Source organism: Agelaius phoeniceus, chromosome 1 (genome assembly GCF_051311805.1).
Source record: "Agelaius phoeniceus isolate bAgePho1 chromosome 1, bAgePho1.hap1, whole genome shotgun sequence".
Lineage (NCBI taxonomy): Eukaryota > Metazoa > Chordata > Aves > Passeriformes > Icteridae > Agelaius > Agelaius phoeniceus.
Genome location: NC_135265.1, coordinates 149,579,131 through 149,597,298, shown reverse-complemented (window position 1 = coordinate 149,597,298; position 18,168 = coordinate 149,579,131). Strand labels below are relative to the sequence as shown.

The 18,168-nt window shown below is 43.7% G+C and overlaps 1 protein-coding gene across 2 annotated transcripts in view; it reads left to right on the top strand.

Annotated features, from left to right (window-relative positions):
• Positions 1–18,168, top strand: part of COL22A1 (collagen type XXII alpha 1 chain) — a 245,023-nt gene that overhangs the window by 212,739 nt on the left and 14,116 nt on the right. For both annotated transcript variants that reach the window (XM_077189317.1, XM_077189328.1), the window contains 12 exons: positions 47–100; positions 1,404–1,457; positions 2,257–2,310; positions 3,320–3,373; positions 3,948–3,992; positions 4,925–4,978; positions 6,030–6,083; positions 7,817–7,870; positions 10,755–10,826; positions 12,532–12,567; positions 13,477–13,521; positions 13,803–13,982. In XM_077189317.1, coding sequence (XP_077045432.1) covers positions 47–100; positions 1,404–1,457; positions 2,257–2,310; positions 3,320–3,373; positions 3,948–3,992; positions 4,925–4,978; positions 6,030–6,083; positions 7,817–7,870; positions 10,755–10,826; positions 12,532–12,567; positions 13,477–13,521; positions 13,803–13,982 — 756 coding nt within the window. The remainder of the gene's footprint in view (positions 1–46; positions 101–1,403; positions 1,458–2,256; positions 2,311–3,319; positions 3,374–3,947; positions 3,993–4,924; positions 4,979–6,029; positions 6,084–7,816; positions 7,871–10,754; positions 10,827–12,531; positions 12,568–13,476; positions 13,522–13,802; positions 13,983–18,168) is intronic.

Genomic DNA, 18,168 nt, shown 5'->3' with positions numbered 1-18,168 from the left:
TAAAATGCATTAATCATTCATATTATTTCTGCTTTATTTTGTTTAGGGATCAGATGGGGCACCTGGACCAATAGGACCAGCAGGAAACCCAGGAGACATGGTAAGCTCTAAGCTCTGTGCTTCACTGCTGGCTTCACTTGGGTTTAGGTCTGTGAAGTAAAGCTGAGCTGGCATCCATGTAATATCCTTTGAAGGGTCTCCAGAATATTCAGCCTGCAAGTAGAACCTCCACAAATAACCACAGGTTACTGTTCTAGCACTTTTTTTACTCACCAAATGAAATTCCCAGTTAGCCAGAGGACAGTCCAGCCCATGGGACCTCTGTGGAGGTTTTTGTACCTCTTGTCTGTCTGTCCTTGCTATTAACATCTCTTAGCCTCCAGAACAGGATTTCTAAATCTGTTAGGATGCTTCATGACCTAAAGCTAATACCTGAACTCTGTGTGGGAATTATCAAAATATAATCAGTAACCTGTTAAAGGATGTCAAAGGCAGACTGCTGACATGCTGGAGCCTGGCACTATTTCCTGGCACCACCAAAAATACCAGGTATAACTTTAGAGAAACCCATGAAGAACTTTGGCATTGCTGTTTCATTTTAAGGGTTTTCAGATGCTACTTTATGGCAATGCATCAGAAACCCCTGGGAAAGACAGGTAATCTGATTGATGCTAATTTCAGTTTGAAAAGTTGAAAATGAACCTTCCCTAAAGAATACTCCCTATTGAGTTGGAACAGTTTAAAACTGTGTAATTCCATTATGGATTTCTAGAGCAAGGTTTCCTAAGGGACAAGGTGCCTTTTGCAGAGCCATTTCACAACCTGAACTTCATCATAAGTAAACAGTGATGGTCCTTCTGATGGCTGTTATGAAATAGAGAGCATTCTCAGAGAGGCCAGATGAAATGAACAGGCTGGCTGAAATTCCATTTCAAATTGATGATAAGGTTGTGACACTGTGAAAGACCTGGAGTGATATTGTCCAATCCTGTGGAGTAAGGGGATTTTTTGGGAAGGTCAGCAAGGCACTTCTGGTAACTATTCATTTAAAAGGTATAAAATACACATCTGCTTCCTGGCAGGGCACCTCATCCAGAAATTTAAGGATGAAATATTAAATATAATTAAGCCTCAGAAAAAAAAAAAAAAAACAACTAATTTTTTCAGAGGTTTCTCAATTTGTAAGAAATCAATGATAATAGTGATTTTTTTTTTTTATGTTTAAAGACAGCCATCCATTCTAAACTAGAAGGAGTTCAGGAAAACCTCATAGACTGTGTGACATGGGCTACAAGACCACCTTCTCACAGTTGTCCCATCAGACTCTACATGTGATAAATCTTCATCTGATAGAAGCCTCTGAGGAACTTGCCTGACCCTCAGTGTTTGTTCTTTCTTTCCAGGGCAAAGATGGTCCCCCAGGTCCACAGGGCCCACCAGGGCTGCCTGGACTTCCAGTGAGTGTGATTAAGCTCCTTCTAATTCAGTACATTAAATTATTCATGCACACATAGGTATGTAAAACAAAGAGGTGACACTTCTGAGGTGCTTTGAGAGCCATGCGTGGTCTGTAGCAGTGTCTGTCATGCTGATGCAATGTCCTTGTTCCAAGACAGTATTTGTTTTGTTCCGGAATCTGCATTTGATCACTTTAAAGCAAAGTGTTAATAACAATGTGAATCAGGACTGTTCATTGCCTTTTTTCTCATTGGAAGAAATACTCTTATACAGAGCACAGAAATCAAGTTATAACTCCAGTGTAAGGGCACAGGGATTCAGGGACTGGGACATTGACTTTATCTGAATCCAGTAAAAATTATTCCTTTGCACTGACTCAGGTTCAAGTGCACCTTGGGCATAGACTTCTCTCTTCTGGAAAATGTAGCAGTACAACATTTTGGGATTTTTTTTAATCCGTCATAAGGATAGAGGCAGAGATAATTCTACTGTAAAGTAGCCTACCTGAAGATAATGGCATTATAATGATTTATAACAGTTGGTTTTAGAATCCTGATTTAAGATTGTTGGCCTGCTCATCTTGCTGGAAAGGGAAATATTGCCATATTGGAAAGGGGGTGAGGTTATGCCATTACAGGGTGTAGCAGGGAGACATTTATGACTGAGCTATAGAAGTACGGAGGGTTTTGGAGATTTAGGCAAACATAAGTACGTCATGATGAGCAGACTTCTCACTCTGACAAAACCCCCACCAATCATCCTTGTCAATTTTACTCTGTTTTGCATTTCATTTAACAGGGCATTGCTGGGAATGATGGCAAAGATGGCAAACCAGGATCTCTGGGGGAGCCGGTAATGTAATTTAAAACTGTTTTGCTCAGTCAATCAGAAGCTGCATCCAGTTGTTGTTTTTGAAGCTGCCTATCTATGGACTCCTTAGGGGGAACAAGGAGCCTGTTTGCACATCTGTTTTTAACACCAGAAGAATTGTATTGTCTTGAGCGATTTATAGGCATGACACATGAGCAATCTTGAAAAGAAACTGTGTTCTTTTACTTTTACAACTACCATAAATACACTAAAACTTAGTGACTCCACTTTTACAGCTGTCTTAAACACTGCAGAGAAAGAAGGTTGTCTTGTAACATTAAGCCTAGTGATCCATCCTTTTGATAGAAGTTTATGGGGCATAAAAAGTTTAGAGGAGGAGTCTTTAAAGAAGCTGTTTGCTGGATTGCTCTGAGACAGTTCTGTTGCCCAGAATTAGAGTTTATATTTGATTTCTCTTCTTAGTCTATTACTTGCATTTGCTGAGGGAAAAAAGCTGAGCCATGAAGTTGTCAACTAAAAGGCAATGTTAGTGTGTCACATTAAAAGGCAACTGTGTGTGTTACATGAAGAGTGTGCATCAAGTATCAGGCATTGCCAGCCTCTTTCTGTGATTTGCCAAATGGGACTTGGTGGTTCTGGGAACAGCCAAGTTCCCAGGCATTAGGAGGAGTGCTTGTCACAGAAGCTGCAGGTAGTTTGTGTTTGCACCAACCATCCAATTTCTATGTGCAGATGCTGATTTTGCATGTGCTGATTAGGTATTGGTGCAGTTCTGACACTGCAACCATGCAGCAGTCCAGAGGTGTGAGGTGCCTCAGTAGCTCAGAGTGCAGGTGAGAGTGCAGCTCAAGGTGTGTTTGGGAAGGTCTGGCCCTGCTGCTCTCCCTGCAAACTCAGACTCTGCTGGACAAGCCCTGGGCACTCACAGTTCTCAGTGATGTTCTGTCTGAGGGAGGGGAGTGGGAGGTTTCCAGCAGCAGTGAGATGGACCTGGGGCTCTCTCTAACACGAGCATTATTGTTTCCCACAGGGAAAGCCTGGAGAACAAGGGCTCCCAGGCCGGGAAGGTGCCAGAGGATTGCCGGTGGGTGCTGCTCTGAAGGGTTCCACCCACTCAGCCCCCTGTACTGCAGTCAGGGGGCATTTCTTGGGCACATGAGGTGCTTTACAGATGGAAACATATAACCAGTCCTGGCATTGTGACTAAATAAAATATGTAGATAAGCAGCAACAATAGAACACAGACATTTCTGAATCATTCACATTGGAGAAGAGTAAATCCCTTATCTAGAAATTAAAGCATGTGACCTCATGACACCCCTCCACCAGAAGTCACAGCTGTAGCCCTTGTGTTCTGTTACAGGTCCTCTGAAAGGGTGGGGACAGTAAAGTTTAGGGTTAAATAATGTATGGGCTGGACATACCAGGGATACACAGAGCACAACCTTGGTTTTACAGCTTAAGAAGCCATGGAAAACTTTTCCTGTGATGTGGCCCTGCCTAATTGCTCCCTGGGACACAGCTGCTCCATGCTGACCAGTCCCTAGTAACTTTTGGCAAAACTGGAAAGGTTATTAAATGAACATTCAACCCAGAGTTTTCTTAGTCTTTCCTGCATCAGGGTGATGGATAATTATTGATTTCATTCCCTTGTGTAGGGTTTCAAAGGACAGAGAGGAGACACAGGTCCCCCAGGTCCCCGGGTAAGTAAGAGGTACCTCGTGCACAATCCTTTGGAGAAAGATTGTGGGAATTGAAATTGCCTTTTCTGAGGCAGTAGATAAAAATGATGACAGTGTTTCATGTGGCTGATGACAGTGTTTTCAACTATGGCCACATCTATGGCACAGAAATGACAGCAGCTGTCTTCATTCCCTCTGCTGAACTTTTGATTCCAGGGAAGGTGAGGCAGCTGGTAGAACTGAATCCTCTGATGCTCCCTTTGAGATACTCCTTTGTGAATAAGTCTCAGGGATGCCTCCATGCCACATCCTTGTGGTTAAAATGCTGGCAAAGTGAGGACCCCTACTGCACTTGTTGGACAAGCACTAGCTCTCCTCCACAAATGCTGAAGAAGTGTAAAATAAGTTCAAGTACAAAACTTACAGAAAAGTGAACAGAAATGTCCCTTTGGCTTAGTTTCCTGTGGATCATAAAACCCAAACCTCAAGTCCTGCATGAAAATTTGTTCTCCACTCTGTTTGGAGCTCCTTGGTGTAAAAGGGAGAATACAAAACTGAATATTCTTCCACCTAATCCTGCCTTTTTTACAGGGAAATAAAATTCTCTGCTTTCAGAAGCTGGTGTGAAAAATCCAGTGCTGGAGATCCTCATCTCTTCCTCATTATGATAACTTCTGTATCATGAATGTGTTGGTGATTTTCAGTGCCTGCAGAAGCAGTAGCAAATAATTTGCTGGAAAGCAGAGCACTGCCTTGTGCATCACTTACAGGAGATGTTTCTGAGATATTTTTATAAGCTGCATGTCATATAAGATGAACGAGGCTCTTGCTGGCTTTAAAAAAATTTTCACTGAGCTCAGTCACACATTGCAGAAACCCCATACCTCTTACAGTGGTGATACTGGTCTGAATTTGACCTTGAGCTGATCTCTTCCCTTTTTGCTGAATTGCAGGGGGAGCCAGGTGTGATGGGTCCTGCTGGTCGTGAGGGGCCACCAGGGAAGGATGTAAGTGCACCATTTTGAGCAGAAATGAATCTCCTTCTCCCTGACAAATGAAAATTTTAATTCACAGTGACCCTGACCTGAAACAGCTGCAGAAACTCCAATAAAGGGTGAATTACTGCAGGGTATGATTTGTGCAAAGATCATTAGGGGAAACAAAGAATTAGAGGGCCTTTGTCACTGCTCAGCTGCTGGCACTAAAATGTCAGCTATATCTTTGGATAAGCAGAGAAAGCAGCCTTGTGTGAAACCCAGGCTGTGCTTGGTAGCCATGGACCTGTCTTCTGGCACCCATCTCTGAGCAGAGCTCTGCTCTGCAGGTCCCACCAGGCCAGGCTCAATCACGCTTCCTCTGCCACAGCTGCACCTGACTGACTGTGTCGCTCCACTGAAGTCTGGGAAATACCTATGGAATAAGTTGCTGCTGCTCAGAGGAAAGAAAGATGGTACAAACAATTCCTCTAGCATGATTAGTGTCAAGTGCAGTCGTATAACAGAGTCCTGGGAGGGAGCAGCTGACGTGGGATCCTGCAGCAGCTGCCGAGCAATGTTCCGAGCAGCTGATGGGCCACTGCCATGGGACCTGGAGAAGTGGCTTCTCATTTGCACCCCTTTGTGTCACTGGAAGCTGGTGTGCTGAAAATGGTACCCTACAAAGCAAAATGTAGGGCAGACCAAAAGGAACCACTCAGAGGAGATGCAGGCAGCTCTGAAGCCTCCCTGGAGAGAGAATAGGCTCAATTCTTGAGAAATTCTCAATTCTTGAGAAATTTCAGAGAATCTCTATCTCTAAGAAATACATCTTTAAGATAATCTGATCATAACCTGATAGAAATGCTTTCTGCTTGTAATCAGGTTGCATTTAGTGGTAGGTGTTTAAAATTCAAAGGGTTGATCTTCCTCTTAAATAACTGAAAGGGGGCAGTGAGATTCCTTTAATCCTGTTTTCCCTAATATGTGAACAGTGTAATTTATCAGGAATATTTTAAAATGTTTGTTACTTGCCTCCATGTCAGCTCTTTCTCAATCACCTGAATACTTTTCTTCCTTTCAGGGTGATCCTGGTCCCATAGGACCACAGGGGCCTCGAGGACTCCGAGGGCAGCCGGTGAGTTCTCTCTCCTGACAAGCCATTTCTAGAGGTCCATAATAGTTCATAGAATGGTTTGGAGGGAGCATTAAAGATAATGTAGTTCTAACCCCTTGCCCTGGAAAGGGATGCCACCCACTACACCAGCTTGCTCATCCAGCCTGACCTTGAAAACTTCCAGGGATGGGATGTTGTGTGTGGTGGGAATGTTCTGCAGTCCAGAACTCTGGCTTGAAAGAAGAGAGTTTAGGAAGATTCAGACAATTTTTGATTGAAACACTTTGCCTTTCAGAAAGACAAATAAGAATAATATTGCTAGAAACTGATGAAGACTTATAATAGTGCAAAGGACTGATGGTAGCTGACTCAGTGGGAAGAACAATTCAATGGATTCTGTCTGGATGCAGAGTCAGAAATACTCATATTTCAGTCCTGCCTCTGGAATCCCACTCACTTCTCACATGGTCTCAGTTTTCAAAGGTAGACACTCACTGTGGGTGCCCAGGCTGAGTTTTGTGGGGTCCAGTTGTGATACTATTCACCTGTACTATTTTATCACAGCTTCAGTAGAGAAACAGAAATCTAGTTGACATTTCAAAAAGTCTCATTTGGGATGGCTCAGAAATTACTTTTATTAATTTCACAGGGTGTAAAATTCTGTCTTAGAAATTAATCCTTATCAAATCTGAATCGATGTCTCTGTTGCTGAACCAAGACACATCTTTAGTGTGTTGCAATGAGTGAGTTCCTTTCCTTCTTGGAAGACCTGGTAGTGAAACAGATTCCACAGCATGATCGGGGGGGGGAAATGCTGACTCAGAAACGCCAGGAGTTGGAGCAGCAGGTCCCTCCAAGCTGGGGGGGTTGGGGTTTAGATTAGACTGCAAGAACATAAGGAGACCTCCTGTGTCTACCTCATAATTGATCTCATTACTCCAGTACTGCTGGCATCACTCACTATTGTGTCATGCCCTTGCACAACACTAGCAGTGAGTAAAAATATTTGAAGATGGAAATTATCATAACTTCAGGCCACATTCTTCTTTTCATACTTGTATGTTGGAGGGCAATGTGTCAGTTTCTCTTGTTCTTCCTTTTCTTTGTTTATTATCCAAAAAGAAGTGTGAGGCATAATTTTGAATATTGACAATACAAGGGCTGGTCTTTATAGTCAACTCCAGTAACGGGAAAGACTCTGAGTGTTGAGTTGAGAGGAGTGTAAAACTTCATCTCACCAAAGTTTGTGGATGATTAGCTCAGCTGCTTTCTCAAGGAACAATGAGAAACAGGTCCTTTTAAAGGATCATTTCGCTCATTCTGAGTTGTCTGGTGTCAGGTATCCATCAAATGTTTGAACAAGTGTTTCTCTCCATTCCCCAAAAAAGGGGAAGCCTGAGATGATTTAAAAGAGTCTTATCTGAACAGTGGTGACCTGGAGCAGCCAGAGGAGGTGGCTCCATCCATCCAGAAGGATGCTGCATATGGTAAGGACAAGGGTGCAGGAAAGGAGAAGTGCTGGTTTGGTCCTCCTCAGGCCTGTGGATTTGGGTCCATGTATTGATTTTTTTCCTGAGATCAGCCATGCAATCAGGGATGCAGAAGCTGTGAGGTCAGTTGGAAATAAGATACTTCACAGTCTGTCAGGAGAGGAGACTGAACAATGCTAAAGAAATCACTGCTGGTGTAGGCATAGCTGAATATTTCTAGTTTTAGCATGCATTACATCACTAACCTTTTTTCTTTTGACACAGGGCAAAAATGGAGTGCCTGGATCTGCAGGAGAACCTGGCCCAGCTGGTATCCCAGTAAGTAACACAAAGGGAGACTGCTGCAGCCAGGAGAGGTGATTGATGAAGTGTAGGTAGAGTGGATTAGTGTAACTGGTTACCACCCCTGAGGTTTCTATGTCTGAAGATGGCTGATCTGAAAATCAGTAGCTGGCCACAATTTTGAAGGGTGTTTGGCTACATTCCTGGAATTGAGATGCTAGCTGGGTCATCACTTTTCCCAGTGAAAGTTAAGTGTTCACAGCAAATGGAAATGATTGATTGCCTAGCATGGAAAAAAGATTGGCATGCCTCATCTTCACCAGTAGATTTAATTTTGCCAAGCAGAGAGCATGCAGCCAGCAGAGAGTTGTCACAAGGAAGGAGAGGGCCTCAGGGAGTTGGCAGGCTGCCATTGAGGAATAGTGGCAGCAGAAAAATCCTCACAGGCACTTGAGGGAAGAGCAGACAGCGGGCAGTAAACCAGGATCAGGAAGCATAATGAAACTCCCCTGAGGCCATCCTGTGAGGAAGAACAGCTTGGAAATGAGGAGCTCTAAGAAGGACAGTGGTTTGGTTGGTTTTTTTTGTTTTTTTCCTCTGTTCTGCTGCTGAAAATTGTCCAGAATTCGGCAAATCTATGCAAACATTCCTTTGTGCCCAGTAGCATCTATCACAATGCAGAGCTCTTCCCTCTCTTTGCCCATGGAGACAGTACAGCTTGCTGGACTGTGGGATTAACAGCAAAACAAAGGCAGAGCAGGAGGAATGTGAAAAGCTGCAGCAGGACTTCACTCTTTGTGACCCTTGCAAAGTCATAAAGCCACCCCAGCCTCACCACAGACTTGTGCCCTGATCAAGCATCTGCAGGGATGTCTCAGAGAAGCAAACACCACAGAATCACAGAATCACCAGGTTGGAAGAGATCTACAAGATCATTGACTTCAACCCATGCTCTGACACCTCAACTAAACCAAGGCACTGAGTGCTACATCCAGTCTACACATCCAGGGATGGTGACTCCAACCCCTCCCTGGGCAGACAATTCCAGTACTTTATCACTCCTTCCATAAAATAATTTTTCCTAATATTTAACCTATATTTCCTTTGGCGCAGCTTGAGACTGTGTCCTCTCTTCTGTCAGTTGCTGCCTGGAGAAAGACCAACCCCCTTTCAGGAAATTGGTTTCAGACTAGAACCACCTTTCAGGAAGTTGTAGAGGGTGATAAGATCACCTCTGAGTCTCCTTTTCTCCAGGCTAAGCACCCCTAGCTCCCTCAGTCATTCCTCAACAGGATTTGTGTTCCAAGCCCCTCACCAGCCTTGTCACCCTTCTCTGGAAGTGCTCAAGCATCTCAACATCCTTCCTAAACTGAGGGACCAGAACTGGACATCACCTTTCTGTGTGGGAAGGTCGGACAGGGTGCTGCAGTCTGAGAGCCCTTCTGCATCAAAAAACAAATGCCACAGGCTTTTTGTCCTTGACATAAGCTCTTCTTACCTTCCTGAGACTGCTGCCATTGCTTCTTGCCCTGTGGAGCCTTGCTCTTTCCTTTTCCTTATTTTCTTCTTTTTGTTGCACCTACCCCTGTTCCCAATTCCTATCACTGCTTTTTTACCTTCTGTGTCTTTATCAGGTCACTGTGGCTTTGGGATGCCTTGTGAATGCCAAGTGGGGATTATTATTTTAATCATCCTAGTGTTATACAGTACCTATAGGATGTGACCCAGGGACTCACAGGCAGCTTCCTGCACAAACAGCACCACAGCAGCCTTTGCTCCAGAGGATTTAGAGTCCAAAAATAACAGAGATTGAAAAAGGATAAAGTCAGATGGATGAGGAAGGGGAAATGATGAGACAGTGTTGGTCAGCAGAACAGACAGTCATCTCATCATTATCATTCTCTGTCATTAAAATGAATCCTCTCCTTTTCATAAAGGTTATTATGGGAAGTGTCTCCTTGTGCTGTACATAAATCCATTTATTTTGAAATGCATTAATTTCCTTCACAGTGTGGTGTGACAATCCAATATTTTATATTTCTATTTTGAAAAAAAGGAAGGTGAGGAAGGTTATCATGGCAATAAGGATTTTTTTTTTCTACTTTCACCATTGCTGACTTGAAATCACAAGGTAAAACCTGCCAGGAGCCTTTTCCTTTTACATTTGCTGTTTGACAGTGCCCATCACAGTTCACACTTGTTCATGCTTAAGCCCACACACAACAACACAATCCAGCCCCTGAAATCTTCAGGGCAAGTTACACACCCCAAATCCATGTGCTTTGTGCCTGACAGGCTCATTGGTGCTCACTTTGCATGAGTTTTACTCTAAGAAGAAAAAGGGCTGTGTTCTGAACCAAAATTAGTGGACAAAGTTCTGAAAGTAAAGGTTAAACTAAGAGTTAAAACCATATCAGAAGTGTGCACAAAACAGTTCTGTATCATGAACTGTCACTTCAACTGCCCTGATCTGCAAGGAAAAAGGGACAGTTTGACAGAATATCACAAGAGATAAGTGAAAGAGACATAAATTGAACCTGGAAATAAAGGCAAAGGAGAAGCCCTGTAGCTGTCTGTTGGTTGTATTCTTGGATTTGAGCAGTATGACCACCTGCAATGTTTCCCTGTCATCCCCCATCACAGTTCTCAACACCCCTTTATAAACCATGTGACACCACAACAGCCCTGGATTTACAACAGCCCCTGCCATAATTGTCCCTTTTCATCTTCTCCCAGGGACCCTGCATAGCTTATTGATAAGGCAACCTGCTTTTTTAAAATACTTTTTTCTTCCTTGTCAATTTTGGGAGTCCTGCTGCTAAAATGAAATTTCCCAGTTCCAGTGTATCTGTACATGAATGCTCTGGGAAAGAGGTGTTGGGGAAAGGTCTGCTAGTGTCTGTCTCATTTCTGTCCTAAGGGTCCCAAAGGAAATAAAGGAGAAACAGGCAGCCCAGGACTCCCTGGCTTTATAGGACCCCGAGGACCACCTGTGAGTATGTCTGGGGATGGATTAGATCCTCTCTTTACCTGATTTTAAAGGTTAGACAGGAAGATGGGACATGGTCATCTTCAGTTAGGTTGAAAAAAAAGCATAAGGAGGATATCTAGCAAATCCAGAAACCATATAATTTTACTTCCAAAGGAAACTGAACTGCAAAAATAGCATTTTTCATATGGATGAGCAACCATAATCTCATGTATGGAGCTGGTACCTGCCAGTCAGCCCTGATAATGTGTGCATTGATCAGACTGCTTCAATAGTCTTCTTAATACAGGTATGGGGTATTTAAGTTCTCAGACTACACCTCTGCATAAACCTTAGATGGGCTAAATAGGGAAATTGTGAGTGCTGATAATAATACAGGTATATCTGATATTTGCTATTCTGAGGGAAATTCCTTTGTTGCCAGCAACAGAGGTACATTGCAATTAAAACATTCATATATCTCCCAAAGTGATCTAAAATAATAAATAATAAACCTATATTCATGACATTATCACAGCCTCAGAATTCAGTCTCTTTGCAAGGTGAGTAAAAGATGTTAAATTCCCCTAGAGGGATGTAAAAAGTGAACGCTAGGTAATTTTTTTATTTCTAGATTTATTGTGACAAAAATTTATAATTTAAAATATTTTGTATGTCTCTAGCAGAGCTGAATCTTCCCCAGGATGGTTCTTTTTTTCATTCTGTATTTTTTAATATTTAATTTTAAAACTTGAAGAAATACTTCTCTGGACAATTAATTTTAAGCAGCAAACGTGGTGGCCATTTAAACTGAAGTGAGCCTAAGGAAAACTCAAGTGAGTTTAATGCAGCCTAATTTGGATCACACATCTCTGATTAGTTCCATTCCTCATGGAGACATGTATGGATGCTGATACAGGTGAAGATATTATGTTTTCAGGGGAAAATACCATGTTATAGATATGATCATGTGTGTTGGCTGCAAACAGACTTAGAAAGATTATTTTTTCTGTACATGATATGGGAAAGTGGCCAGAATTTCAGCAACAACTAGTTTAATGTTCATTTTGCTTTACCAGTTAAGGACTGCAATGATTTTTTTCCACTGAAATACTAAAATGGAAACTATATTGTCTAAATATGACATTATAAATGCAAAAAATATTTAAATAGATATGTATAAATAATTCCACAAGGGTACTTATTCAAATTAAAATTATTGAATATAGTTCTAAAAGACAGGTGAGCACTTAAGCTTGAAATTCCTTAAACCTCTGTATGTGTTTTTCCAGCTGGTGTAATACAAGATGGTACTTCTACTGACAAAATTTACTTCACTTACATCTTCAGACACTTATGGGTATAATGCTGGTGCTCCTTAAGTTAAACAAGACCATATAAAGTGTATGAAGCTTTGGGAATTGTTGGTAAGAAAAAGGAACAAAATGTATTGAATGCAGGAACACACTTCCAGTGAAACATCTGCCCTCTGGTTTGTTAGAAATTACTTCCTGTTATTTATGTTTACATGGGATGCAAGTTCACTAAAAAATGCTTTCCAAATAGCAGGATGTGTCTGTCCAGGAATGGCCAATAGCAGTAGGATAAGGATAAATCATGCAAACCTGCTGCTGTGTTGTTAGCACAAAGCAACACTTATGGGTATTAGGTAGAGCCTTTCTTCCAGCTCCTCCAGTGTGATGCTAAATTCACTTTCTGTGTGTCTTAGGGAGAACCAGGAGAGAAAGGTCCTCCTGGAAAAGAGGTAAGTTAAATTCACAGTTGTTTCAATATAAGACTGGTGTCACAGGGAAAAAATCATCAAGGGTATTACCGGGGTTGCAAGAAATTGGGGTTTTTCATAGCATGGTTTGGGTTGGAAGGGATCTTAAATATCATCTATTTCCACCCACCCTGCCAGGGGCAGAGACATCTTCCACTAGACCAGGTTGCTCAGAACCCCATTCAACTGATTTTGAACCACTCCAGAGATGGGACATTCACAACTTCTCTGGACAACCTGTTCCAGTGCCTCACCAGCCTCACAGTGAAAAATTTTTATCAAATATCACTCTTTCTGATTGTGAAGCCATTTACCTCTTGTCCTATCACTACAGTCCCTGAAAAAAAAGTTTGTTTTTCTTATAAACCCCTTTTTAGTACTGAAAGGGACTTGAAGGCTCCTCCAGAACCTTCTCTCCTTCAGGCTGAGCAACCCCAGCTCTCTCAGCCTGAATCCACAGGAGAGGTGCTCCAGCCCTTTGGGCATCTTTGTGGTCTCATTTGAACTTGCTCTAACAGGTTCATGGCCTTGTTTATATTCTGGCACCACAGCTGGACACAGCATCCCAGGTGGGGTCTCACCAAAGGGGAGTGAAGGGAGAGAATCACCCTCCTCAACCTGCTTGTCATGTGGTTGGGGTGGGGGTTTTTGTTGGTTTTTTTTGTTTGTTTGTTTGGGGTTTTTTGTTTGTTTGGTTTTTGGGTTTTGTTTTGGTTTATTTTTCCTTTAATTGTTAATAACTGAGAGCAAAAGAGAAAGCTCTCAGGAAACTGTGGGGTTGTCATGGAAATAAATTTTCCTGGGGTCACAGGAATCATTACAAAGGCATATGTTTCATTATTTACTCTTATTATGGATGGTTCTTTTATGCTTACCTTTATTTTCTTGCAGGGCACACCAGGGAAACAGGGTGCAATTGGCTCCAAAGGAGAGAGGGTAAGTTGGAGAACATTACCAGTTATTTCATTATGATGAAATAAAGAGAGCTATTCTGAGTTGGGGCCTGGGGGCAGAGGTCATTCAAAAGTGAAGCCAGTGCTTCTCAGTCTTCCAGGTCTCTTTAATCATTCTCCATCAGAGCAATTTGTGATTAATTTGTAGTGCACCAGATGTTGCACTCAGCAACTTTGCCAGCTCAGCTGTGAGTGTTTCTCTGTGTTTGGAAATCAGAAGTTTGCTTCTTATTTTGTGGTGGTAATGTCCTTCTCTTCACTTAGGGAGAACCTGGCATCAAAGGTGAAAAAGGCCTTCGAGGAGAAAAGGGTCCTCCAGGTGATCCCGGGATACCTGGCCACAAGGGCCATCCAGGACTGATGGGTCCCCATGGACCTCCAGGAGACACTGGGCAAGTTGGACCTCCTGGTCCTCCAGGGCAGCCAGGATTTCCAGGACCAAGGGTAAGGTTGCCAGAAAAAAGCTTTGTACAGTAATTTTGCTGCCACAGGGATCAGAAAAGTGCCTCAGAGTACATTGAGGATGACAGAAACTGGAGCAGGAGCATGTTTTAATGGGGAGGCAGTGCTTTTAGCTCTTAAAACCCATAAAGGGGAGCTGTGTCAGGGATCAGGGAATCATGGAATCATGGAATCATAGAGTGGTTTGGGTTAGAAGAAACCTTGAAGACCATCAGTTCCACTCCCCCTGCCATGGATGGGGACACTTTCCACTAGACCAGGTTGCTCCAAGCTGTGTCCAGCCCAGCCTCAGACGCTTCCATGGATGGAAGTTAGGAAAGGCTTATGTGGGTGTTGACTTGCACTTCAGGGGAGCTAAATAATCCAGACTCATAGTCAGTGTGGCCAGTTGCTGACACCTTTTACCCCTAAATGCCTAAATCCAGTCCTGTGATGTTGGCTGTGGCACTGGAGTGTAAAAAAGATTCTTTCTATGAGGGCAATAATGTGTAGCAGTTCATACAGAGGACCAACACCTTCTTCTGCTGCTGGTTGTTACGAGAGAAAAACTGCTGAGCCGTGGAAAGGTCACTGCTCTATTCCTGGAAGTCCTGTAGTCAGCTCATCAGAATTCATGAAATACTATTTTTGTTTAATATTCTCCCTCTTTTTTTTTTTTCCTCCCCCTGCTGGGAAACAGTCTCACTACTGAGAATGCCTGAGGGTGGTTTATGTTGCAGAATGAGAAAAACTACCAACAGCAGTGAAGCCACTGTGCCTATCCTGAGAACGAATTGGAGATCATCTCTGAGGAGAATAAACAGAGAATAATCTCTGATGTAAAAACTGACTAAATTTTAGACAAAGCATTTCTTTGTGTTTGAAATCAAGTGATGATTACGGAAACTTAATTTAACTAATGGGGTTAAAACTTGAAAAGATAATTTTTAAGCCTTTAAAGTATGCCCCGCAATTATGTTTACTTAGTGGGATATACACTAAGAGCCATCAAAAATGCTTAGTACTTAATGATAAAATTGTTTCTTTTGTCACCAGTGACACATCTTTTTCTCATGCAAAATTTGTGTCAGGAAGGAGGCGGTAAATGGACCAATTCTGTATTTATCAGCAATGCTATTGATTAAAATTGAAATGTCACTTAGCTATTTAATAAGATATCATTTTTTAATGAAGAATAACTTCTGATTCAGAAGAGCTCACTAGGTTTTCATAAACATAGAGAACACAAACTGCATCCTTGTATGTTAAAAGAGTGAGGGAAAAGCAACACTTTTGCAAACAGTTGATGCACAAAAGAATGCAGTCTTTAGGTTGACCAGAAGTATTTTCAAAACTGACAGAAATGCAAAAAATTATTTTAGCCAAAAAAAAAGAAAAGTATATTTTGAGTGGAACATCTCACTTTCTGATTTTTAAAAGAAAATACTTGATCTTTATGCTTGAAAATGGTTTATTGTTTAAGCATAGCTGCAATTTTCTTTTGAGTTCTTACAAAGGCAAGAGTCTGGCAACCCTAAAACCTGTTTTTTATTATTATTTACAATCTAAAAAATTCTTCCACCTATCAAAAATGCTTTCATAATTTTTTTAGTTGCATCATCCAGAGTTGTAGTTCACATTACTTTGAGTTTTTATAGCTATTACAGCTGTACAACAGCAGCAGCACAAAAGAATTAAGAGAAAGGATGAAAGATACTGTGCCTTGGGAGCTGGGTAGGGGGCCAAGGCCAGACAGCCACATGCCCTGTCTCCCTTCAACAGCCTGACATCAGACAAAACCTTCTACTGGTTTGGAAGAATAGGTATCATATGCATAAACTGGCTTCTGTTTCCTGAGATAAGGCCTGTTGGCAGGGGATACATCCAATATGAGTGTTTCCAGGAAGTCCAGATAGCCAGCATTAGAACCTTTGGGGCACATGCACTCTCTGCAAGGAAACATGCCATGATGAGAAAGAACATAGTATCTCCACTGTGATCTGGTAGGGGAGAGATGCTTCCTCATGTAATTTGTACAACTTCTCCTATGAGTGCATAGGAAGGAGATTTTCTTAAAGATGGTGATGGGAACAGTGCTGCAACTGGTGCCCTCAGACCCGGCTCCCTGCTTAAACCATTGACCCATGGTTTGCCAGAAGGCTGGAAACTGAGAATGCCATTTGACTCTGTCCCCACAGCACATTCCTGGAAAGGCTGTCAGCCCAGGGCTTGGGCAGGGGCACTCTTGGCTGGCTTAGGAACTGTCAGGATGGCTGTGACCAGAGAGTGGTGGGGAATGGAGCTGCAATGAGTTGACATCCCATCACTAGGGGTGTCCCCTGTGTCCTGTCCTGTTCAGTGTTTGTCCTGCTGATGTGGGCAAGGGCATCAAGGGTGCCCTCAGTAGTAAATTTGTGATGACACCAAGGTGGATGGAGTATCTGAAGGGTAGGAAGGCTCTGTTAGGGGGATGTAAACAGGCTGGATGGATGGTGTAAGGCCAGTGGAATGAGGTTCAAGAAGAGCTAGGGCCTGGTTCTGCCCTTGTGTCCCCACAAGGCCCTGCAGTGTCCCAGGCTGGGGGCAGAGCAGCTGGAAGGCTGCCTGCAGGAAAGGCTCTGGGGCTGACAGTGGCCAAATGTGAGCTGGCTTGTGCCCAGTTGGCCAAGGAGGCCAGTGGTCTCCTGGCCTTCTCTGTCAGCATTGTGTGGCCAGCACAACCAGGGTGGTGATTGTCCCTCTGTGCTGGGCACAGGAGAGGCCACACCTCGAGTGCTGTGTGCAGATGTGTGAGCCTGTTAGGACACCATTAGTGAGACATGCCGATCCTCCAATTAAGGTGCCAATAAGACCATCTACCAAAGTTAACAATGGGGGTTTATTTAAAAATGAATGTGGGGTAGAGAAATACAGAGGGATAGGAAAGAGGAGAGGGAGATGGAAAGAAGGGGAAAACAGAGGGTAAGGGAGAGATGAAGCAGAAGACAATCTGAGACACTTGGATCCAGCAGTGTCCTGTCAGTCCTCCCTCATGCTGTGCTTCTCTGTTCTGGGGCTCCCAGTTTTTTTCTTGGAGGTGTTGGTGTTCCGGGGTCAACACCTTTCTCCATTCCATACTGGGGGTATCCAGGGAGGCATTTTCCTATTTTTCAATGTGAAAGGGAGATGGGCTTGCCTTCCTTTGCCTTCAATGCTGAGGCCCAAGGAGCATTTCTCAGCTCCTAATGCATCCTGAGGGATGCAGACCTCAATGCAGACTGGGCCTGGAGTAAGCTTCTGTGGGATTCTACAGGGCAGGGCTTTCATCCTTCTTCAGCCATCTCTCCTTTACCCGGCTGCCTTGCTGCTGACTTGGAGTTGAGGGATTAGGTTTGGCAGCAGGACCTACCTTTGGCAACTTGTCGCCTAAGGGTGAGCAGTCATCTTTGGGAATCTGCCTGGTACTGACACAGGGCTCACTCCTCCGGCTGCCCCCTGAGGCAGCTGAGGGAGAAAAGGCGGCGCAGAGCCCGCCGGGCCCTCTTGGCCATGGAGCGCCATGGCCGTGGGGCCGGGGGCTGTGGGACTGTGGCTATGCCAGCAGTGGAAGAAGGGACCTGGTGTACCAGGGGCTGGGCAGGCACTGGGGAAACCCCAGGCAGCACACCAGCCCCACAGGGCTTTTCCTGGGGAGGGGTGGCCTGGGCACAGCCAGCCTCCATGCCTGCAGCATCAACCTCCTCCACGGTATCAGCAGGTGAGGCACAAACCGCAGACATCTCTGAGTCTTCTGACAGTGCCATGGGGAAAGGCTCACTGAGCCCCTCCTCACAGGGATCCCTGTCCAGGGGAGAAGCTGCTGGCTCTGCTCCCTCCTCTTGCAGTGGTAGGGACAACTCGCTTTCTGGCTCACTGTCCCCCTCTCCTGCATTGTCTCTGTCAGGGAGCTCTTCTTCCTCCCACTTTGCCAGCAGCTGGTCTAGCCGAGTGTCGCTGGACGGCGCATCCTCGTTGTTAAAGAGAGACCACAGCTCTTCAAACAGGTCAGGAGGCATGAGCTGTGCATAGTTTTCAGTCTCTCCTGTACAGTCTTTGGTCCAGGTGCAAAGGTTGTGCTGGACCCAGGAGCTTTCTGCATCCAGGGAAGCAAGGACCTCGTCCTCCAACTTCTCCAGCTCTTCTGCCTCAATTTTCAGGAGATGATCAGAAT